At 33.9% G+C, this 25952-nt stretch overlaps 1 protein-coding gene across 4 annotated transcripts in view; it reads left to right on the top strand.

The window, feature by feature from the left end:
• The window catches only part of PCDH17 (protocadherin 17), a 119060-nt gene that overhangs the window by 7078 nt on the left and 86030 nt on the right, over positions 1 to 25952 (top strand). For all 4 annotated transcript variants that reach the window (XM_074912262.1, XM_074912245.1, XM_074912237.1 and 1 more), the window contains exons 3-4: positions 22154 to 22212; positions 22385 to 22557. In XM_074912262.1, coding sequence (XP_074768363.1) covers positions 22154 to 22212; positions 22385 to 22557 — 232 coding nt within the window. The remainder of the gene's footprint in view (positions 1 to 22153; positions 22213 to 22384; positions 22558 to 25952) is intronic.

Below are 25952 nucleotides of genomic sequence, written 5' to 3'. Positions count from 1 at the left end.
CTTTAAAAAAACAAACAACTTTCAACCACACTTGTTTAAGTAATGTCAACTTCTTACTGTAAAATAGAGTTGTCAGAATGATAAAAAAACCCACATTTTTTTCTGACTGACAAGTGTAATACTTACTAAAAGAACAGAAAATCATACTTTTCTACAACCATGTAATGTCTATATAAAGCGATTAATTCATGTATTGATGCTACTGAGTAGTAAAGATTCAACTGTAGTGTAAAATCCCTATGGAAAATATGATTCCTTTTTTTACAGTGTTCACTGTATAATATCAGTTATGATTTTTTTTTTCCTGAGATCTATATAAAGCTAAAAGAGGAATTTCCTCCCTTAAAAAGGTGTGTTGTGGTTTCTATGAGTTCTCATTATGATAACTGTGGGAAATATTAACCGTAACGCCTCATAGCACATACTGGTATACCTGATACTGGCTTTGTTTTCCCTGAATATTTACAGAGTGTTTTGGATGTTTAGATGATCCAGTCAGTAGGTTGGATTAGGAAACATTCAGTTTTCCCTACTGAACAACCTATTCAAACATAGTTATTGATACTATATTTTGTAGTTATATTGACAAAACAAATGCACAGTATGAAACAGAGTAGTTGGTTTCTATTTAGGAAAGGCACAGACTTAAAGTAGCTACATGGGAAAATCTGATACTCTTCACTATAATTTTGCATTACTGAAATACATTTTGTATTCTCCATCTCCACGTCCCTGGAGTAAATTTTATATAAAATTTGCATTTAGAATGTAGACACTACTTTGTGTCTGGTCCTGTACTTCTGCCTCATGTAAAATTCAAACTGCAGACTTAGGGAGAAATAGTAAAGGATCAGCCCTCTCTCTGGATCTGCAATATCCTTAATCACTCCAGGAAACCTCTGTCTGGAAAAGTAAATTGCACAATTAGAAATCAAAAGTATAGCCAGTGGAAAAAAGATACAGAATCCAAAGAGCTGCTTTATCATCTCCTTTCATTAGTCAATTCAGAAAAACAGTTTTCTTCGTTACCTCAGTAAGGAAAAGGTAAACGATTTAAGTGTTCTCTAGCAAATATTCACTTTAGCTTTTCCAGATATCTTACTGAACCACAATAATCTCACACTATATAATCCATACAATGGAATGGCTTTTCTTCACTCTCATTTCCTCAGCAAGTGTTTAATGGCAGAATTCCCTAGCAGGATCCTGTTATTAAAACTTTATCGTTTTATATATATATATATATATATGCATACTTATATACCTACAGATATATATACATACATGCTAAATATTATATTATTACTTAGTACATCCAATTGAGTCCATAAATATTTAAAATCAAATAAATAATTTCTTTCTCAGTAAGATCCGAATTTTCTCACTCTTGTTAAGAGTGCATAACAATTTTTTTTTGCTTTGCTTACTAGTAAGAGCTACTAAAGTCAATAGGCTTTATGATTCCCTTATTTCTCATGAATAGGATTTTATTCTACAGATAGCCCAATTTATATCAATGAACACCTGTAAAGTGTTGCTATGTGACTATGGGTTTCACACTGACCCAAAATGACCAGCATTTGTATAAAATACTGCCTGATACGTTTAAGAGCGGTGTAGTCTTGCCTCTCTTTAAGTGACTTCTGTTACACATTAGTCACACTGTTTACCAACTTGTGTCTTTACTCATTAATTTGTAGCATTCAGCTATGTCCCATTGTTGCATGTGTTACTTAAATGAATCAATGAACTTGTTCCATACCGTAAAAATTAAAAAATTTAAACATTCATACATACATGTATGTATAAAATTTTGGATGGATAGCCAAGAATGCTGTGTACCTTCAACTTTTACTGGCACAAGAGACTTGCAAATACTTAGGGCCTCTGAAAATTGAGCATTTGTGATTTTATGTGCACATGAGATTGATGCGTATGAAGAACAGTGTTTAGTGACACACTGGGAAGTTAGAACAGCTACACTTCAGCATGTTTCATTGCTTGTAACTTCAGCACTCATATTCTAAACATTCTTTAGAAACACTGCTTTCAAATGCAAATCTATTAAAAATATTTAAATATAGGCCAGTGCTATACAATTCTCATTGCCAGATTCAAAATTCCATGCGACCTTTGAATCACTTAAGGTCCAAACTATTCGTTTCTACTTGTTAGAAAAAAGAGAAAAGTAGGAGAAAATAGAAATACATGGCTGAAAGATTTTTGTTTACTCTAGACCTTAAAGACTACTGGAAAAATTTTGTTCATCTTATTCGGAGTAAATCAAGCTAACCTGCTCACCTGACTAAGAGAAACAGAATTTTGCTGTATTTTGAAGAGCAGACATTAGAAAAAGAACAATCGCATACAAACATACACATAGATGTTCATATCTCTCCTACCAAAAAGTTCTGACTTAATCAGTTTGCCGTTCCCTGAGTGAACAAGTCGCAATTTCTTCTGGCAGGTTTTTAATAGATAAAAGAATGGATAAAAGGAAAAAAATAGTTTCTGTAAACAAATAGTTCTGGAAATAGGTTCCTCAAAGTGTAGAAAACAGTAGTGTAGAAAACTATACACATATGCAAGCAATGTTGATCATCCTAGAGACTATTTATTATTATAGTTGTGGTGCAACTTGGACAGGTTTGTAAATATATCAGAAATGAGATGGGCATGAATAAAGAAAGCAGTGGTCACAGCTTTTGCTAAACAACTGCTAAAAAAGAATGACTGTGATGCAATAAGCTCTTAAGCTGGGAATCGCTGTAGCTGCTGTACTAGGCAGTCCTGTAGCATTTTAAGATAAAGTTCAGATCACTCTTAATACTTCAGGCGCCTGATGTTTATGATGTGTCAACAGATTACTGTCAGGTCCCAGTACAGCTTCGTCACCAGGTGTCTAGTAGTACCTAAGAAGATAGAGTCGTGAGAAATGAAAAACATAAGCTATATTAGTGCTGCTCTGTCTTTAGATATACTATCCCATGCTTTGCTTTGAGAAACTTCAACTCAGAAATTTCAAGATTGCAAAAAGAAGTCTGCAGCTGCTGCAGTGTAAGGAGAAGCATCTTTCCTCACAGAAGTTGCATTCATTCTCAGTAATTTAAATTCTTAGCTGAAAACAGAGGTCTTCGTTTTTTATTTTTCGTTTTTTATTTTTATATCTGCTGCTGCAAATGAGGAATATTATTCTCTCTCACTAGAGAAGTTAACGTTTTGCACCAGTAAGATCCTGGGGCAGTTCTACACATTTGCAAGTTTGCATGTTCATACTTAATAATTCCCAGATTTTCACAGCTGCATGTTCTAGGGCTGTATCTAAGGTCAATAAATTGACATCAGATCAAACTTCAGAACTACCTGACTAGGACACATTACAGTTTTTACAGTGTTTCACGAGGGTAGATGTCTTTCAGAGTAACTCCTGTGAATGCTTGTATTGAGTCAATACAGTCTGAAGTTAGTAGGTTTTGTGATACGTCGTTCTGTAGCTTTAGTTTTAGTTACTCAATGAAGTCAATACCAGGGTCAGCTGTGCAAGAATTTCAGAAAAGGATCTTTTCTATATTTTCATGAAGCATTATTTCATTTTTATCAAGATACACTGCATAGTACTGTGACACAAAGTACATATATTTTAGGACTAGATCCGGTGACTGCTGACTGTGGCATCCACCCTGGCTGCTGAAATAGAGGGAGGAAGCAGAACTGGACTCTTGTTTTGTGTTACATCTGCTCTGGTCTTGATCTTGAACTCCTTGACAGTGTTGTTTATAGCAAAATTATTTCAAAAGGACCATTTCTGATATATAGGTCCATATGAGATCTAAAGAACTTTCCAAGATTAAGTTCTACAATATAGAACAATAAACATAACAAAAGACAATTTAAGAGTATGACAAGTAGAATATTGATATTATGAGAAACAAAATTATGTTGCCAGAACAGAAATTCTTGTTAAACAATAAATTAAGAAAAATAATGTATCCATAGAAATTGCTGGTTTATAAAGTAAAAGACCTGAAGACAGTGCCCATGAATTAGACATGAAGCAGGATTTACTGGATCACAGCTCTCAACATCTCTTAAAGTTCTCTGAATTTTCCTCATCTTGGTGCTCACTGTCACTACCTTCTCTTACATGGGAAAATACACACAAATTTGTGATTAGCAGTGCAATTTCAGTGACTGATCCTTTGAAGACTTCTTTTAACATTAGATTTGGTCAGATTTACGTTATCCTTATCAACGATGAAAAGGCCTCTTCATACTCATATTTCAGTCAATAGCATAATTTTGACTTCATCAATGATTTCAGTGGTTCAAGAGTAAATTGTGACTAAGAGCCTTACAGAGTACAGCTGAGAATAGTGTGATTGGGCCCTTTATTTTTAGATTTCACCTTTTTGTGATGTTTCTTTACAGCTTCTTTATAAACAATTAAGGAGACTGGAATTTAGAAGATTTTGTAACTAGGATGTGAACTGTAACATAGAATCACACAATCAGGATTTTTTAGAGTGGAAAAAACCTTTAAGATCATCAAGTCCAATCGTTAACCTAGCATAATCAGGTGTGCAGCTGAAAGAAAAAAACAGACTCCATTGAACATATCGCTGAACATATATTTTCACTCTTTTTTCATATATTTTTGAAAGTGTGCATAATATAGCATTATTCTTAAAATTCAGCAAATATTGTTACATGGATTATCATTAGGTATGTGTAAAATATTCAAAAATACTGGTATTAAGAAAACATAGATACAACCTGGCTGCTCTAATGAGGCAAAAATGTCATTAAAAACCGAAATGTCTTCCCAACATTTGGCTGTAAACCAGCTGGGATTTGGTTTTCAAAAGAAAAAAAGATTTCTTTCTTTTTTCCGCAGTATTTTTTCTTCCTTTTCACTACCTCCCTCCCCAGGAAACTTTAACATACTGGATAATATGTACACATATGTTTTTAAAGATCCTGCTTTACTTCCTTTCTTTCATTGTTTCTACAAGAATTAAAATGCCTTGTCAAATTAGTTTTAGGTTTTGCTATAGAAGACACTCATTCTACATATAAAAAGTGTGTATATATGGATTGCTGTTTTCTTTCTGAGGCAAACAGAATACATGGCAGAGGTCTTAAGATACCTCTTCAAGCCTGAGGAATGCTTGCACATATAAAGAAAAGACATTTTGACACTAGTACTAGTATTTTCCAACAGGTAAGATTTTTCTGTGAAAATAACTTAAACAATGATTTGTTGACTGGAGCAGAAACAAGATCTGTTTTTATCTTTAAAAGTATAGAAGCAATCCTTTGATGTCAAAAGGTCAGAGTAGAACAGCTGGGACAAATTTCTGCAGCAGGTAGCCTGAGAGCTTTATACTTTCAATTGTATCTCTACTTCAGCTGTAAGAAGAGAAGTGGTGAAATTAATGCTAAAGGGTTCAAAAACATGGGAAACAACTGAAACTCCCATGGGACTGCAGGTTCTTGCCTAAAGAGCAAAAAAAATGGGAAAAAAAAAAAAAAAAGGTACTAGGAAGAGAATGGCAAAATGACTTTGGGGAAAAGTTTCTTGAGTTTAAGTGTTTCATTTGTTATGTTTTTAAGGGGCAACAAGGAGATTAACTAGTTGCTGCTTTTGCTGATATGAGGAGATGAAATGGAGTGGTGTACAGCTTGCTATAAATCTTAGCCAGGGTGCATTCTAAGCCGTAGTAATATATTTGTCATGGTCTTTTTAGTGCAACCTTAGTTCAGTTTTTCAGTCTGCTGTAGACATTTTTTTTTTTTTTTTTAACAGTAGATTCTGGATTAATTACTGCAAATCCTACGAGAAAGAAAAAAATAGATAAATTATTAAGCATTTTAGATAAAATACTCAGTATTAAGTACTAGCTTCAGGAACAAGCAAATTCATATGAATGTCCCTGTTAATTAGGATATTAATCAGTTCTTTAAATAACCTCCTTGAACAGTCATATATTTTCTAGCTAAATCCCAAAGGCTGCGGATACAATTCCTGCTTATTAAGGTCACACGAGAACCATCTCTCTCTTCCACTGAATTGCTTCCACTAGTTAGTCATGTTACCTGTACAGAACATATAGCAGAAGATCAATTCATCTCACTCGTTTGAGATGAGAAGACATCTCCTTTTTTCATCTGGTAATGTGTTCTCGAAATTGAGGAGTCCCTCTGCATATAAAGGTATAACTGCATAGTTTCAGCCAATTATTAGTGTTACTTGCACAGAGGGACAGCATAAAGATCAATTTGCATCTCACTTTTGTGCAGTGAGGGGATATCTCCTCTTTCAGCCCTCATGAGAATCAGTACCATGCTGATCTATTTTCAGTTTAATTTAGTATGCTATGAGCGATCTAGGCAAGTAAAATCCTTCAAATGAACAGTATTTTATTTTAAGCCATGGACCCTTCTTCTGGCTTTGTGATGTATGTATCAGATCAGAGTTCCTATGGTTCATAATATACTTTTACCTATAATAGAAAAGTTTTGAATCACATCCTGTTCCTGCTGGGTGGTTGTGTGCCGCAGTCTCCATGGTGTGCCAAAGGAGGACTCTAAAGGGGAAAAGAAAAGTCTTGTTACAAGATACAAATGCATAATTTCAGCTGTGTGGGTGGAACCTCTGATCGATGCATTGTAAATTCTTGCAGTGATAGACATACGAAATTAGTTTCAGGCAGTGTTTCAGATCATCTATTGATGTATGTGTGACATGCTTGTATTTGCCTGTACTAGTTCTAGTGACACTATGATTACTGGTATTTGCAGTCCTTGCCCTGGAACACTTCCAGGCAGTTTTATTGTATTGAAATGGCTCTCACAGTTCATTGAGCATCCAGCATAACACTGCTGAATATGATTGGCGCGTTTGCATATATTTATTCAAAAAAAATCAGGCAGTTAAACTGCATAATTATGGGAAAACGAATCATAACAATAAAAGACCATTTAAGTTAACAAGCTTTGTGATCAAAGGATAAATACAGGTTGGATAAATGAGACTCTAGATGTAACTAATCTACATAAATAGGCTGTGGTCTGATTAGAGGAAAGGAATATATTAATCTAAAGGTATTAAAAAAGCATTTTACTTCAGTATTTTTATAATGTCCGGTTTTATTTAATCATATTTTTAAAATTTCTACTCAATAAAAATAGCCGTGTTTAATGATAAACTACTTTTATGTGGTTTTATTTCTTGATTAACGTTTGCAAAAAAATTCTGAACTAATACAAGTAAACAAAAGTAATACAAGTTTTCATTCTAGTTTTGAATGCGTTGTGTGTCAAAAACATTAAACATTTTTTAATGTCTTAATTTTAAAATTTTTAATGTTGCAATGTTTTTTGATTGATTTTTAATTAAAGAAAAACATTAAAGGGAACAGTTAAAGGACAATTTCTTGTTTACCGCCTTTATCAGCAGAGAGCAGCCTTTGTAGTGTTTGAAAGCTGGTGCATTAAAAATCAATTTCAAGTCTTCAAAGCTATAAACTCTTGCTTGCTTTGTAGATATATACTGTTTTTAAAATCATGGGAAGCACACTTGACAATTGAATTAAAAACAAAAGGTAAATAATGGCTTCATCAAAATCTGAAGGATTTTAATGTATTTTTAATAGTACCTAAAGGATTTTTTATGAAGAGTAGACATGTGAATCACAATTTGTAGCTTTTAAATGCATAATTTGTTCCTAAAGACAGTTATATGTATTCTTTTATTAATAGTTTTTCAGACTTTGAGACTTCTGTTGGTCTTTTTCTGCTGTTTTTAATGAATGCCATGATTCAAACACAGAACATGTCAGTCAGTTTCTTTACTACTATATTTCTGTCTTGTTCTTTGCTGATTGCTAAGCAACCACATATCGTTAAGATTGTTTAGCTACAGTTTAAAAAAAGGTGAGCTGAAGGAGGCTAAACAAATTTTCATTAATTTTTAATGGATATATTTAAATTCTATAAAATTTTAAAGGTGACAAAACAAAGGACATTTTTTTAATAATGCACTTCGGATTTAGAACTTGGGCTTTGTTCCTACCAGTATCGAGGAAAAGACTGGTTTTCCACAAATCTAGAAAGAGTGGGATCCCATCCTTAATCAGTGCATAAGTGATTTCTAGGCCTATGGAAACTAATTTATATATGTATAATTACATTAGTATTATGTCTTTCAAGGCATCATCCTTAAAACACTTATCCAGTGAATATTATAATTTAGGTCAACAGAACCAATGAATTAAATAGATGACTTACAGGAGTGGGGTTGCTGATGTGCATAAGTGTGTGCAGAATTCAGCCCAGGATCTGTTAGTCTGTGTTAGCTGAACTGTTCCCTGTTGCTTCTCTCCTTTGCTTTAACAACACTGCAAAGCTGCAAAAGCTGTTCATTTCACTTAGCCTCCAACTGCATTCTCTAGTACTCTATTGAGATAGTCCTGATGTCTGAATATTTGATATTTTTTCTTTTTTGCATAGACTTGTGTAATTTGATATGCAGATTTGAAGATCATAAAAACAATCCTGCTTTGATGATCATGAACAAGATTATCCAGCCACAGCTGTAAAGTACCAAGTGTGTTCTTTTCTGATCTTTTCATCATTTCAGTAGATCAAATGACAATAAGAATATAGTGGAATTTAGAGTGCTTGGGAAATTATGAATTTAAAAGCCTTTTTAAAATGGCAGCCATGAAACCGTAAAAACTATTTAAATTTCTAGACTATATGTATGTCAGATAATATAACTGTGCGTATGTATGCATATGTGGAGATATTTAGATATGAGAGCAGTATGGATTCAAAATAACTATTTAGCTGGATAAAAGATACCAATTAATGACCAACGTGCACGTTTACGTTTTTTACATATATATATATAGTGTGTAATCTGTACACAACTGTGTAACACTGTTGTGGAAGTTGCCGTCAATCCCACCTTTTGCTGTAACCTAGAAAACATCAAGTTTAGAGACAAATGCTGTTGTCATTTTCTTCCTGAGGCAAGAGTGTAGGTAAAGAGGGACCTGATTTTCCACTTCACGCTGGAAGTTATACATCTTGCTTAAAACTATGTATCCCACTGTCAGACTTCAGGATTGAGAGTGATCATGAAAAGGAGGTATAAGTCATGTGACACATGAGAATAATCAGCACTCAATTGCTTCCATCAACTGTGTCAGGTGTTAGAAAGCACATGATAATTTGCATCTTGCAGCTCCAAGGCAAGGAACGTATCAGTCAGTTTTGTAACCATCAGGGAAAAAAGAGGGGGGGGGGGGGGGGAATTATGTTATTTTTTCATTTTGTCTAAATCTGTATGAGTATTTTATCTGTTTAAACCACCTGTAGCTTCTTTGCAGGCCTAACAAGATACAGTATTGTGAAGGGCAGAAGTAACTGATGAATTTATTTTATTATTTATTTATTGGCCACTATATATATGATCTTTCCCAACAGTATGTGTCTCTAATGTGGCAATAATGAAATAAAAATTCCCTCAAGCATCAAATAACTCACTTTATATACCTTTTTGTGCTCAGTTGTTTCAAACAGGCTTACAGAATTTTGAAGACAACTTTAGTTTCAGTTCATTTATAATATATGTAGACCACAAACTCTCTTTTCTTTGTCCCCTGATGCTGGCAAAGGAACCTTAGGAACAAGTCGCTAGATTTCCAGATTTTGACCTACTTGGTAGTCTACTTTACTTGCATGAAAGTAAAGAAAGACAAAGCTGTTTCTATTAAGCAAATGTAAGCTTCAGGAATTTTGGTTAGTATTGGCAAAGATCTTTAGATAAAGATAGATCGCTTGCAGTCATACTGATATCATTGCTGATACCATTAAATGAAGAAATAGGCATACACATTGAATAGCCATGGGAGGAGAAGAATTTATGTAAAGGAATGGTTTTGTTCTGATTTAAATATTGAGTGATAGGTTTTCTATAGTATTTTATAATAAAGACAATTACACAGTAATTTGGGTTAGAATGCATGCCCAGTTCCCCATCTCAAAACCCAATTTGTTACTACCTGTGGCTATTTCTATTAAAAAAGAAACATAATTACTATGAGTCTCAGCAGTCTAAGAGTAAATTTTTGCAATTACAATACCTCCCTTGGGCAGATGTGTGAAAATAGCAGATTAATTCCTGCCAGTATCTGTCTATTCCTTGCACATTCTTAAGGTTGCTGGTAGCTTGGATTATCATTATGTTGGTGCTGTTTGTTATGCTGTGGTTAAGGTTAAAGCAGCAATCCTATTATAAATTTTTAGGAATAGGGCTCTATACCATTACCTTGGAAAGTCTCTGCACTCAAGTCTGATACACAGGGTCCTGGGAGTAAGATCCTAATTCTGTTTTCATGGAAAGTGAATGAGTTTGCTCTTGATCTTAGCATATTTTAGAAGAGTATTTTGTATTTTATTATTTTATGCCTGAGAAGATTTAAGCTAAACTAACCAACAAACCCAAGTTTACTCATTCTTAGGAATTTACGGTAAAACTAATAAAGTTGTATGTGAACTGAAGGCCATGTAGTAGTCCCTTAGTATTGTACGGCTTCTGTTTTATTCCCAATGGCACAATGATGCATTTATTTAGAAAGAAGCACCAGTAAATTAAGATGGCTCTGAAATTACGTAAATTAATAACTTTCCATGGAAAATAATCTAATTCCTCTCCTAATGAGCTTTTCTACCTGAAAACAAGTTCTGAGGGTATATGTGTATAAGAATTACATGCGCAGGCTCTGCTTCTGGAGATCACTTTCTGCAGCTAAGTACCTAACTCCATGTTGAATTCCAGTGAAGTTGGAAGTTGGTGTGGCTTCATGTGGGCTCATGATCCACCTGCAGGGAGCAGCATTAGTCTGTGTTACGCATTATCCAGTTTGAATATTCAGGAAGAGCAATATGATCAATCTTAACAAGTTATTTCTTTCCCCTTTGCATGAGTTTCTGTTTGGAATTTCTTGTGCTGTACCTGTTGTATTTTCATTTCTTTTCCCATTTTGAAAGAGACTTTTCCTCCCACACACTTCTTCTGAACGTTGACTTGGATACTTTTGTGATGCGGACATTATTTAGAGAAGGTTGCATTAACTATTTTCCTTGAAAGTTCATGACTAATAAATAAATAAATTAGAATATATATGCAACCTTCAGTTGCCATTGCATGCATTCTCTTTTGAAAAAATTGCTCACATGCTGGGTGATCATCCTGCTAATTAGATACAGAGACAAATCTATAATTTAATCACTGTATTCTAACTAGCCTCTCAGCCAGATATTAATGTTCATGTTCAGTCTCTCTATCCCTGGTGAAACTTGCAGCAAGTGTCCTAGATGTTGACAAACCAACAATGGTTTGGAGCAGAAAGGGGTCTTTTCCTAATCCTTGAATTCATGCAGAGAACATTTCTTATGTGGATCTTCTTTATTTTAACAGCAAAATCTTTTTTCTGAGTCTCGGTACAGCAAGCTGTAATGAGAGGGGTAATCCAGATCATTTTGTTCCCGGGCTGTTAAGAATTTGCAGGTCACAGTCAGCCCTTAAATACCGATGAGTTTATAGTTTATCTGCGGTGATCCCTACATAAAAGAGTGTTGTGTTCTAGATGAGGTGATCCTATCAAGAAACATAACTTTTTTTTTTTTTTTCTAAATTAACTTTATATAGAATCCTGGATGAAGTCACTGCAGTAGGCTAACACTGAAGTAACAGAGCTGTGGATGGTTATACAAAGCTTTATAGCCAAAAGGCCTTATTTTTTCTGTCCAAGCCTACTTGACCACTGGTACTATATTCATGGTGTATTCAATCAAACTTTACATTTTATGAGGTACCTCATCACAGGCACATGACTGTTATGGCTCTAAAATATATTTAGGGGCAGAACCTCTTGCTAAATTTGTGCAAGCCTAAATTATTTATCTTATGTCACAAATAATAAATCAACTCATCACTATTTTGCAGTTGAAAATCTCCTTGCACAGGCATGTGAGGCTGTAAAGTTTGATGATCTGCTATTCTGTCATAAATTCAGCCATTATTTTGGCAGCATATTTAGTGGTATGTCTTTTTCTAGTGGTAAGAGGAAATAATTATGCCGAGATATTTGTGTGAAAGTAGGGCTTTGTATCCTGTCACAAAATGTTTATAGAACACCTTGCTGGGGATTTTTAACAACATGTTGAAATAAAGTTGCATGACCTAAATAGCAAATTAGACAGAGATAATAAATGTAAGTTTTAACATCTGTGATTTTCTTCCTAATTCCTAAGGACTTTAAAGGAATCATTGCTCTTCTGGGAAAGGATTTTAGGAATGGAAAGGGGATAATGTTGCACCTTTGAGGGAAAGGAGGTGATCTAGTTTTACCTCTGTTCTTCTGACCGTCACCTAGGAAGAAAGCTTCAGTGTTTCTCTTTATGTGTGTTCTCTGTGCAGGCAGTGTGGCTTCAGAACCAAGTCCTGCTTTATCTTTGTTGCTAATTTTTTTCACTCTGTAGGGAAGAAGCATAGAACTGGAGTCCTGTGCCACACACAGTATTTGCTGCCTAGCTAATCACCTTTCCTTGTCACTGCCATTACAAATCTGTTTAAATGCCGACCATAGAGAAGACCATATGCTGGGATAAAGGAATATTATGTTGAAGAGTTTCTTCTCATTATGTATCAGTATATAATCTTCTTCCTGCTCCTTTGCAGCTTTCTTCAGGATACAACATATGTATCTGTGGGAATGTAGCACGCTATGTAAAGCCTCGCTTATCCCATAATTGAAGTAAGCAGGCTGATCCAAGGGCTATTGAAACCAATTTGAAAACATCCATTGATTTCAGTGGACCTCAGGTCATGGCTTGTGGGAGTTTCATTGTTGCCTTTAGTGAGAGTATGGGTTGGACAGAAGAAGGTAAACATAGTGGATAAATGTTAACACAAACTTAACAGATTTAAAATATCCACTGTCTCTGTTTCCCCTTACTAAATATTGTGAGTACAAAACAGTTTGACAGTGTTAAAAGGCCATAATGTGGTCTCCTTCTCCACTATATAGTACTGCAGTGTTTATAAGCTTTTATCTCTTCAGAAAACATTTGTGATATGTTGCTTTTAGAAACAGGAAAACAGCAGTGGTAAGAATAGGACAAATTCTACAACACTTACTAACTTCACTGGGAGTTCCTGCTGAGCAAGAGTTTTCAGATATATCTCATAATTAAAAATAAAATGCCAGGAACTCACAATTGCACTGTAGAATCTACGTACAAGAAAAAGAATAAAGAAAAGAAAAGAAAAGAAAAGAAAAGAAAAGAAAAGAAAAGAAAAGAAAAGAAAAGAAAAGAAAAGAAAAGAAAAGAAAAGAAAAGAAAGAAGGAAGGAAGGAAGGAAGGAAGGAAGGAAGGAAGGAAGGAAGGAAGGAAGGAAGGAAGGGTTGTTTTCATACAGAATAAAGGGTTCTAAACACAAGGAGGGAAAGCATTTTTGAAATTATAACAAGTATTTTGATCATCTCCTTAAATTTCAAGGCACTATGTTTTTAAGTTTCCTTCTAATCTTAATGTCTTAATTTCTAGACTTCATATTTAACATGTAGATTGGAATTAAAAAATAAAAAAACCCACAAATGCTATTAAAGATGCACTCTCAAATGTTTTGTTATTTTGAGTTCATGGTATGATATTCTTAGGATAATCTGGATATTGTTATACATGCAGATTTCATTCTAGTTAGCTAATTGTAGTTAAGTCTGTTATGCAGTAAACATAATATCTGTTAGGAATACTAAGGTAGACTAAACATGGTGGAAGCCATAGATAAAAGGTGCATTAAAGCGTTTCAAATTCAATCATTAGGTTTCGTTGCACCCATCTGCTACCAGAAAAAAATATAATTGGCAACTTGATTCATTGACCTTTAACTGTCTTTTCGGACCATGTTTTTTTAAATCTGTATTTTCAAGGAAGACCTAGAGAGTTAATTTGATAAGAGAATGCCCAGTACATTTTAATGCAATTACTGTTTTCTTTTTTTCTTTTTTTTTAAGCCAAAGATTTTTTTAGTATAATCAGGTTTAATGGTCTGTTGTATATTCTGCTAATCCAGTCAAAGTAGTTTTTTAATATTGAATATGGTTAAAAGCAACTAATGTTCAACTTCATTAAGGCTTCTATTAAATAGAAGGCTTGTTGAACTTCTACTGTTTTTTAATGCACAAACTACTACCTCTTATTAATTATTTCCAGGGGTTTCTGTTGTACTAGAATTATACTTACAAGCTTGAGTTCCACTAAGTTTATACCGCACAGCACAAGGACTAAATAAGAATTGAAATTGTGGAGTGCTTCATATTTTGTTCCTAAAATATGTTTTATCTCTTTCCTTTTGTTTTCTGGAGCAGATACTACCTTGTGCAGGTGGGGTGGAGTGCATACATCTCAGCAGTTCTATATGTGTGGCACACAAGTAGACTGTCTTATAAAATAATAGTGTTACTTAGAGCAAGCAGGAAACATAACGTGATAAATGAGGATGACTTAATGTTTCCTCAGCAATGATAAACAATGATACTGTTCTGTCATCTGAAGTTTATGTAATGGAAAAAAGTGATTACACTTGTTTCTTTACACAACAGGATGGAATTCCTGAAATACTTATGTAATATAGAGACAGATGTATGTAACCTAACCTTATAATCCCATTTCACAGCTTTCCCAAATACTGGGGAGCTCGATAAATAGGAAGCCGATTATATTGGCAGTATAACTCCATTAATAGGATTCGGATTTGCCTTATTGACAAGCAAGTACTGTTAATATGATCCAGTATATTAAACTGACAGGAAAACTGGAGCGATAGAATGTATCTGCAGCCTAATTGACAGGGAAGCTCTTTCAAAAGGTTTTTAATGTGGTTTTTATTGACAGAGTATCTTCAGTAAGTTCATATCGTTGGTGAACATTGTAAATATATTGGATGCAACTATTCTAGCAGATTCAGGTGAAGTAGTTATTGTTCTGTTTTCCCATACTTCCATCTTTTCTTTGATATAAGTTGTATCAAGCTCTCTTGGAAGATCTTCATAAATGCCTCTTAAAGCACCAGTCTAACTGCACTGCTCACAAGCATTTGACAAGTTGTGAATTATTTTTAATGTGTTCATCATTTTTAAATGAATAGAGGCAGTACAGAGCAATGCAATAATGTGTCATGAATTTCATTATGTTTATTTATTGACGCCGTGATAGCAGAAGCAGAGCTATTGTACTTTCAGCTCAAGCTCTTTAGGTAGTGTGATGTTTGGCACCTCTTCATACATTCTGATCTTGCAGCTTCTCCAAAAAGTAGTTCATTTTAAGAGCTTGTATTATAATTACTTATTCCTAGTCCCATTTGACAACTTTCCACATTCTCTTCCCAGACAATGCTAATTTCTTTAGATGCTTACATTTCATGTCTCTCCAGTGCAAAATGAAATAAGGCTCAGAAAGCTGAAAACATTGTGCGACAAACAGCAGTCTGGGTAGAAGAAAGTTTTACATTCAGTTTCCACACTTTTCCCTAGTCCTATCTTTCTCAGAGAGAGCAGTCTGCCCTTAAACACATATGCTGCATCTGCTCTGGATGAGAAGTTGAAGGCTTTGGTTAAACTAAGTTCCCTACTGATGAAGAGCCAAACTCGTTCCTGAAAGACTTCAGTCTTTTATTTCATATCAAAATATCTGATCAGACTCTGGTCTCACCTCAGCTTTAGAGTGTCTTTCAAGCCTACTTTTTTACCAGGGTCACTTAAAAAATATGTATCTCTATAGTGACCTTTTTAACTTCTTCAGACTTTAGACCTGATGTAACCATCAGTGAGGTGAGAGGAAGTTTAACGTGGCCTTGTGACTTCTGATCCTTGCATTGTGATAAATCCCTACAGACTAGGCTTCTGTCTTCTTTTGTGTCTTGTACATCGCAGAGTAAACTTGTAAAAATTTAAGAAATAATTGTTTTCTTAAATCAGTAGTACAAACACAATTTAAATATTTTCAGTACCTTATTATGAATGCTTAAGCAATAAACCAGCATTTTTATTTTTTTTTTTGGGGGGGGGAGGTAACAAATACAGTACTTGCTAAAAGAAAATAATACAGGGACTAGGCATTTATATGGGGAGAGTCTGCATTCCTTAACTTACAGGAAAGTGTGTTAATCTCTGTCCCCAGAGTTTCACTTCTCAGAAGTCACTCTGTACACTTGACTGAATAGCTCTGGACTTCTTTCCCTCACAGTTTTCCTTTTCTCAGTCAAGAAAAAGAAAACACAAGCCACCAGCCCTCGTCAGTAAAGAGTACAGCAGCCTGGTGAATGATACTGACTTGTGCATCTGACTGTTTTTGTTGCTCTGTCTTTTCAATGTGCTTTTGAAGAATGTTACATATGTCAGAAATTCACATAAACACACCGTAGGTCTTTTAACACCAAAATACACATTTTACAGCAAGTGTGAAACTTTCCAAATATGTACATGTCATATAAATTATGTCTCAAAAAAAATGAGTGGAGAGCACGTAGTAGGACAAGGTTTGTTAAAACAGCCTATTTAATTTTGTCTTTCAGAAAGGTGGAAGAACTAATTAGAAATTTATACCCAAAGGGGTTTTTTTGTTTGGTTTTGGGGTTTTTTTGCTATTGGGCTAATATATTTTCTTAATGAAGTAAGTTTTATGAAAACAAAAGCTACTAGTTTAGTCTAAGTGGATACACTCACTTGAAGTCTTATAATGAGGAGCCTCTGTGAGAAACTGTACTATGTTGAACCCAAACTGTTCCTAACAAAATGAAGACAATTGTCTGCTCTTTCAAAACTAGATTTAGCAGAATACAATTCTTGTCTTCAAAAGTGATTGCCATTATATAAAATCTTTGTTTCATGTGGAAAGGGTGAATACTTGGAATTATGCTTTTCAAGAAAAGACACAGAAGATGCTTGAGTTAGGTATTAAGTGGCAGTCTGATAAAGGGGTGAGATATTTAATTTCATTTTTGCATTTAATGTTTAATTAAAAAGAAGTTAGAGTCAGCAAAGACATTTTGCTTTATTATAGTTCCAGGTATGAAGACCTACATAAAATCATTGCATTGAATCATTTTTGAAAATGTGATACTTGTTCTTGTAATTCTGAGAAAAAATTATGAATATTCTAGTAGTCTAATATTCATAAATCTGATTAATGTTTAAGTACTTTTTTTTTTTTTTTTTTACATTTTAAAATACATCCTTCCCTAATATGACAATTATTTCTGGGCATAATTTGTCAAGAATGCTTAAATATTACATTTCTCTCTCTCATCTTCCCACTTTCTCTCACTCACTTTCTTTGTTGTTTTTTTTCTTTACAGTCATGTTGATTCTGAGATTATTTTTTTTAATGAGAGACACCTGTCAAATTGAAAACCTTTTCTTTTTCTCAGATTTTATTAAAACAGTATGGAATACATCAAAGATTGCTAAAAATCTTCAGAATGGTGACGTAAAAGAGATTTTGATTACAAATTTTAAAAAGGAAAATAACTAGGAACTTCCAGTCTTTAACAGACAGACTTCTTTGTAGGAATTCTGGAAAGCAGAAGCCTGGTGAAGTCTTCTACCATTGTCTTACTGAGCAGCAGTAGAATCCCTGAATTCTTGTTGATTAATATCATTAATATGATGGTAATTTTATTCCTGACTTTTTTTTTTTTTTTTTTTTTTTAAATATATATGTGTGCAGCCTCATAGTGGAACTTCTTTTTATTTATAAAACTATCAAAATATTTCAACAGATGTCAACACATATACCTTGTGAACATGAATTTATTAAAAAAAAAAAAAAAAAGAGGTCATTTGTCATTAGGTCATTGCTAAAAATATTCCCCATAATTCATTGTGAAATGCTTTTTCCAGGTTCGTTGAAACTGTTTTTTTTTCATACAAGATTATCTGAGGTTAATGGATCCTGTGAGGAATTTGTTTCTCATACTCTGTTCTTGGTTATAGTTCTTCATCTTCCTTTCTCTAGATTAAACTTTTGGAAATCATAGCCACTCTAAAATTAATTAATAGAACCTTAACAGTTGACTTTCAAACTTCTGAATGTTTTAATTTTTATTTTATAAAATTCAGTATTCCAAATTCACCATATGAGAGCAATACTTAGCACCAACTGCAGTTTATATACACAAACCCTAATACACGTAAGAGAATGAAAGTTTTTATAGACAGTTGACAACAGCACTTTAAGGATGGTCCACGTGTTCATGCAAACACTGGCCAGTAAATGATTCTTCAAGTTATTTAACTCTGGTAACTTTCAGAGACGGATTATTTCTGGAGGTTTTCATGGGGGAGGGTGAGGATGGAGCTTGTTTTATTTTGTTCTTCAGGAGGTTAACAGTGCTGACATTTGAGTAATTTTTTGTTATTTATGAGGAGATTGTAATTCCATGTAATTCACTTCTGATAGGATGCATCTTGCTTAGCTTTAGTTATTACACTGAGCATCTTCCTGGCCATATAGATTTCCCTACTTATTAGTGAAAGTAATTTCCAGGAGCAGTATGTACCTAAAGCTAGATGCCCAAAATGGGACAAATTATCTTGTATGTCTCTAAATGCTTATAGAGCAGTCTTAGCTGATGAGCTCAGAGCAGGTGACTAACTTTTAGATGGTTATCTGCAGGTGACCTGAAACCTACCGTAAAACTGGAGGCAAACAGACACAGTTGTTCTGATTTCCTAGAAAAGGCTGTATACCCAGAGAAGAACAAATAGTTTATTTGCTGTTGATAGATTTTTAAAGTAGCACTCATTTCTTAGAGTTACAGCTATTTAGTGTAAAGATATATGATTAATGCATGAGCTGAAATATGTAATGTCACTTCCATAGATGTTGAAGTATCAAAATTTTAAGTATATGACCTCTCACTTCAACTGGGATTAAAAAGAAAAAAAAGGTTTTTTAAGGGAGTTAGACATTTATATCTCTCTGTAATCTGTTGTGAAGTGGATACTTACCTGAGATTCCTCTAAAACACCTAGCCTTAAAATTAAATGTTTAATATCCAAATTTTTGTATAGATATTATTATACATGAAGTAATTCTCTCTTTGCTGCCTGTATCTCAGAATGCTCTGTTACAGCTCAACACAAACATCAGACTGTCATTGTTCACAGAAGAAGGTCTAATGGTTTTAGAGCAGAAGGAAAAAGAATTCAACTCTTAGCTCCGTGGCTGTATATGATTATCAAGTATCTACATTTGTTCTTTTGCAGCAATGAATTCACTGTAACACGGCACCCAACTGTTTGTATTGCTGCAAAATAACAATATGAAGAAAACTGGTCAAATTATTATAGTGTTAAATGTCATTAATGATTACCATAAATACAGAATTTTTCAGAAGCAGCTCCCATTTTTAGGATGGCAGCTAAGATGGGATCGTAACTTCTATTTTAAACTTTATATCTTGGCTAGCCCAGGGTGTGAAAAATGCTTTTTTTTGCGATGAAAAAATAGAAACAAAAAGTATGACCAGCTCTTACTGTGGTCCACCTTATAGATAAGTTCTTAGCAGCATCTTTAAGGAGAAGTTATAATTAATTTCAGGGCAAAAGTCTGACTTTTCTAATGACAGAGAATTATTGAAAAGGCAGTTTATAGCAGGCATTTTGCCTCACAATAACATAAAAAATGGAAATGTTGATTCTAGTAGCAGCTGTGTTTAGAAGGATGTAGATATCTTATGTAAGTAAAAGCATAACATCAGTTTTCCTTGGCATCTATAGTTGAGATACTAGACCTAGAAAACAGACATGATTTCTGCAATTGTAAAGGTTTATTTGGGTTGAGAAGTATTGGGCTCTGTGAGTGTCATAATGATTATGTGTGTATATATATATGAGGTAGATTTGCTGCACACAAGAGAGATACTAGTTTACAATTTGTGACAACAAAAGAATAAATGGCAGAATTAAGGCTGCTTCCAAAATATATTGTGCTACTTTTAAGAGATTACTTATAAGAATGCTGAAATATTTATCTTTATGCCTCCATTTCTTCCTTTTTTCTGTTTTCAGTGTTTGTTTTTATAACTTGAAACATGTTAAAAGACAAGCTTTTTTTTCTAATTGCATATGTTTAAACCAAGATCTTATGTGTTTTTAAGATCAAAGCACTAAACTACCCCCTAACTGAAGTGTCCAGATTTCAAAAAGTTTGGATACGTGTAGCTGAAATCATTAGCTTCTGAAATGCTGCCTTGGAAAAGCAGTAACACAACACAGAGTCTGATGTCCTAGATCTTCAGAATTCTCCTTCTGTAAAATAGCATATTGTTTGTATTTCTTAGGCAGTATTTAAGAACTTTCACAAACCCATCTTTTAATAATGCTGCTGAAGAACAAGTCTCTAGTTGCACATAAACACCCAGATTTCCAAATTTTGTGCAGTTTTGATATGATAAAAAATCATTTATAGGTATAGGTGATATATGCTATATTTTGAAAACAGATGAGTAAAACCTGATTCCATCATACAGTTTATCATAAAAGAAAATTCACTGATAAAACATCAGATTATTTTTAGAATGACATATACAATGCTATGTACTCCACTGCTTAAATTAGAAATTGTGTGTTATAATTTTTGAACCTAAGGATTTAACTAGAAACAAGAAAATACAGTGTGAACTGACTTCATACATGCCAAACAAATGATAATTCTTTATCTTCTGTTCCTTCCGTAAATTGCACAAAATATCCGTGGTATATAAGCACATCTGTTTCACGTGTACCTTGAGAGTGGTATGTGGCCACCTATTTTGTGTGGCAAACAGCAGTGACTGTTAAATTTCAGATACAAATTCGTGCATCTTTTCCAAGCTCCAATAGTCCAACCATACAAGAAGTATTTCAAATATTTCTAATTACCACCTGCCTATAAAACCAAAACAAAGCGAAAAAAACTGGAGTGGGTAGTGGCAGGGAAAAACAAATATCTAAGACACCAGTCACTTGTGTAAACACTTGTTGTGCAACATTAAACCTTACCTTGGGCCTTCTGCTCCATTAAGTGAGCGCTGCCTGTGTTACCGATACTGATATTCTAGATGCTGTTGTAAAACTCATAGCTGCTGCAAAGCATAATGGTGTGATATGAAGTGATGCAGAAAACAGTAGAAGCTCTGTCACTAGGTCAGCTGCAAGAAGAAGTGACGTGTGTGAATGTACAGTATATGGAGTTTTCTGAAAGATGCAGTCTCTCTTTCTCCCAAAGAACTTCAGCTGATGATACAAGGGGAATTCAGTTCCCTTTGGCAGGACTCCATGTTGGTCTGGATGCTGTAAATACTTGTGCTTCTACAGTTACTGAAAGCTCATGCTGCTAAAAATATCCTCATGACAGACTTAATAAAAGTACCTTCTTTTAAAATCTAATTGTCTTTAACAGTCATTTAATGTTCCTGTTTGCATGCGTGGTTCTCATTTTTCTGATATAGTTATTAATACTGATGAAAAGAGAGAAAACCCAAATATTTTTGTATTTGCAGCTTTCCAGTAGCATTTAAGAAACCCTACAGCTAATCGGCCATAAATTTTCTTGATTTTTTGGTTTATTTTTTTAAATTCAAGAGTAATGTAGGAATATATGGAATTATATTACAGCAATAAAGGCTTCAGAATCCCAGTAGATGATGTAATTATGATTAAAAAATAGTATTATTGAATAATTCACTTTTGTAATATGCAAAAGTAATTTTTTTCTCTCATTTTCAAGAACCATCAGTCTTAATATCTAACTAATGAAAAAACATAAACAGTGTCATCTGTCAGGTTACTAACAGAGAATACCACTTATCGGAGCCTCATTGTTTACTTTAGCAGGTAATTTGTGGACCGGAATCATTTAATTGTTCTGAACACATAATTACATGCCCACATTTTCCAATTTAATTAAAATGTACAAATCTGAAGATTAAGGGAATTTTTGAATTATTAATCATTTCTCCTCTAGGAAATCTTGTTGCTCTGCAGGAGATTTGTCCAGTTACAACTATACGTATTTTTTTCCTTCTCTTTCACAGACAGACAATTTTCCCGCAGAGCCCAATTACATGGGCAGCAGGCAGCAGTTTGTTCAAAGGTAAGGCCTATTAAATAACTTTCTCGGCTTCCCCATTTGCATTCTTGTCAAAATTGCTTTGCCAGAGAGTACAATTCAACTTAGAACAAGTAAATACAACTCTCTCTCTCTTTTTTCTTTTCTTTTTTTTTTTTCTTTTTTTTTTTTTTTTTTTTTTTAATATGTATTTCAGTAGCTCCACGTTCAAGGATCCAGAAAGAGCCAGCTTGAGGGACAGCGGGCATGGGGACAGTGATCAGGCTGACAGTGACCAAGACACTAACAAAGGCTCCTGCTGTGACATGTCTGTTAGGGAGGCACTCAAGATGAAAACTACTTCAACTAAAAGCCAGCCACTTGAACAAGGTGAGTAAAGCCTCCAATGCTTACAAAAGCGTTGAGTTTACGCCATCATTATAAACCTATTAGTATTGCAGTTTCAGTTTATCAGGATAGAATAGCCCACTGATAATACTATCAGAGGAAACAGTAAATCTTGTAGCTAGCCCAGAGCAAAAAACACTCAGTATCTTTCAGAATGAACATGAAATGAAACCACAAGTATCCAAAGTAGAATAAAAAAGAGAAAAAAAAATAAATTAGTACTTTTCTAAAATGATTAAAATATACTATATCACCACTGGCATTGCCTGTGATATATTATATACAGTCCTTCTGCCAAAGGATGATTTGGAAATTCAAACTAGACATGACTACAACAGATAGAAGAATAGAGTCATTTACATTCCTCACGTAGTTTGGAGAAAAGGAAAAGCAAAAGGCAGGGTCAGGATATCAGGCAAGAATAAAACTGGATCAGAAGATGTTTTCATTTCATGGATGTATTTTCATATTTATAATGTTCTTTTAAGAATTAATAGGAGTGTGAGAAGTGTCAAATAATAATATAATCTGATTTTGTATAATTTCATTCACATCCTGTAAAGGTACCAAAGATGAGTGTCTGTGAAACATCTAAAATGACTTAGGACAATGACAATGCTCTCTGCAAGCATTTGTTCTGACAATCAATCACGTTTATTTCCTCAAATCCTGTATCAAATTCATTTTTTTCCAGATGTCTTTTATCTAATTATGATTTTTTTTCAAAAGGCACACTTCTTTTTTCTTAAAAGCATCAGAGTAGTCCAGAATTGTGTGTGTTTGTATTTTACTTCTAGGCTGCAAGCAGTAAGTGCACCACTGATTTATTTGTAAATGTTTTGTATGTTTACTATTATATTACTTTGTTGTTGGGAAGATGATTCAGTGTTAAACAGTTAAAAGATTATTAAATAAGTCAGTCTTAATAAGAAGCTATATTTATAATTAAGCAGAAAAATATTGTAAGGTTTTTATTAATTGTTGATTAATTTGGCCTAGGTTTTTTGCCTCTTAGCCTAGTCTGATCTATAGTACAGTTATCAGGAAATACATTTCAACTTCATTTTTCTGATTATGTTGAGATTGTAATATAATTTTTGCTGTGTAGAACATTTAGAATGCTGCAGTATAATTTATTCTGTATATATTTGAAGGTAGACCTCATACATGACCTTATTTTCCAAGTAATAAATGCCAGAAAGATTATTTTTTCCTGACCTTTTGCCACAGCAACTCTGTGCTTATAATTGGACATTGATCTGTATAAAGATGCAGTACTGGACTTTTTTTTTTTTTTTTTTTTTTAAGAAGCTGTTTGACTGTCTAATTCTCTCAGTTTTGTGGAAGAAAAAGACAAAATCTCTCGATTCCTATCTATCAAGTATGGTCATGAAGAGTTCTAGAATTTTAAGAGTTTCATTAGGAAAATGATCTACTATTCACATTAAAAACCTGTAGGTTCTTAGAAAACGACAGTATGGCCAGAGTTCATAATACTGCAGTTTGTCCAGCAGCATCAAGTCCAATACTGGTCAAAACATAAAAACTCCAGTAGGGAGATTAAGCCAACCATTCCTGTAGCTTGCTTTCATTGTAATGCAAAGAGTTATATGGAGGTTTGCACTTGTCATTATATCTAGATGAGGGGCCCTATTCATCAAGAAACAACTTATTACAGTGGCTCATATGAATTCCTCACATTCTTATTAAACTTATATTGAACTGTGAATATTAAGTACTGTCAGCCACTGAACTGCAGCAGCAGGTGTTGTGTGACTTTTCCAACTGAGAAAAAAAAAAAAAAAGAATGATAGACTACTTTTTTCTTTTTTTTTTTTTCCTTTTTTTCCCTCCTAAATATAATTACAAATGGAAATGATATCCACTTGTTTACTTGTACGAACTCTTCCATCTCAAGTGTGCTGTAATAAAATCATTGACATATTATGAAAACTGAACCTGCAGCAAGCACCTTATGGGGTTACCAATTGTTGCAGTAACAAATGTGGTGCAATGTGGCGTTCCCAATGAAATCAACGATTGTTTGTCGTTGAGCTTAGTACAATTAGGGCTCTTAGCCCAAACTAACTTTTCTCTTTTGAAAGAAGATAAACAAAATTGCTTTCTCTAGTCACAAGTCAAATTGAAGGAGAGTGAGAAATACGATATATGTGATTAGGATAGAAAATGGATTTAATTTTCTTTAGAGAAAAATTGTTTTCCGGGAAAAGGAAATGGACAGCTTGCTAGAAACAATTGTCTACAGCAGTGCCTGAAGCAGTATCAGAATTTCTGGTTCTGTCATCATCCTGGGTTGTGCACAGGGATGGGAATTTGCTATTTTGTAGCAAAGTTTCAGGTTTGATTATTGTTGTTTAAAGATATTTAAAATAGTTTAATTTCTGCTTTTAGAAAAGTGCTAAGTATTAGATCTTCTGGCATTTTTGAAAAATGCTCAGGATTAACTGTGAATTGAGGATCTTGACTTGAGATTCCTAATTTAAAAATTAGTTAAGTTTGAGTTTGACATCCTCTGTATATGATTCCAAACACTATTGTCATGGGTCCAATTCTACCCATGTCAGTAATAAGAATGCTAGTGGTACCAGTAGTTTAACTACAGTTTTGAACAACTGTAGCCTAGACAGCTTAAAAATCAAATGGTCATACTGAGACAAAAATTGTGTCAGTAGCAATACAGGAACTGTGCTTCTATCAGGAAGAGAGAAATGAGAAATAAGACATTTTATGAAAAAATAACTGTTGTAGACAAGGCATCTTCTGATTTCAGCATAGGATGGAAGGCAATCAAGATTACTTTATGATTTACATTAAAATAGTGAAAACAGTGGATGGTAAAGCCTCAGTAAGTTTACTATTAAAATATTTGATTTCAAGGAATAAATCTCTGGATAGCAGGTTTTTTCTGGTGGTAGTTTTAAACATTCACACAAGTGGGAAAGATAATGCAAATTAAATATCATTATGAAATTGTTATGAAAACTCATCAGTTGGCTTTCATGGAAAGGGGGAAAAAAAACAACCCAAGAAAAGTTATCAACAGTAAATCTTGTGTTAAAATAAGCATGTCCCTTTTTAGTTATCTCAACCATATAACCTCTTGCTGTGAATTCCAAGCCACTTTCTGCATAAAAATATATAGCTGTCTCTTAAACTTACCTATGCAATCTGAATCAGCTGTCTTACTAAGCAGCTTGCTCCATATGCCTGCTACTCTTTCAGTGGAAGGTTTTAGATAAATTTGTTTTGTTTACCTCTCTTTTTTCACTGCTGTTTCTAAGACTTTAAACCCCATCACTAGTTTGAACACTTTGAGATCACCCTACTTAGAAGACTTAGAATTATTAAGTTTGAAT

The sequence above is a fragment of the Athene noctua genome, chromosome 1 (assembly GCF_965140245.1).
Source record: "Athene noctua chromosome 1, bAthNoc1.hap1.1, whole genome shotgun sequence".
In the NCBI taxonomy this organism is placed as follows: domain Eukaryota; kingdom Metazoa; phylum Chordata; class Aves; order Strigiformes; family Strigidae; genus Athene; species Athene noctua.
This window is presented reverse-complemented; position numbering and strand designations above follow the sequence as displayed.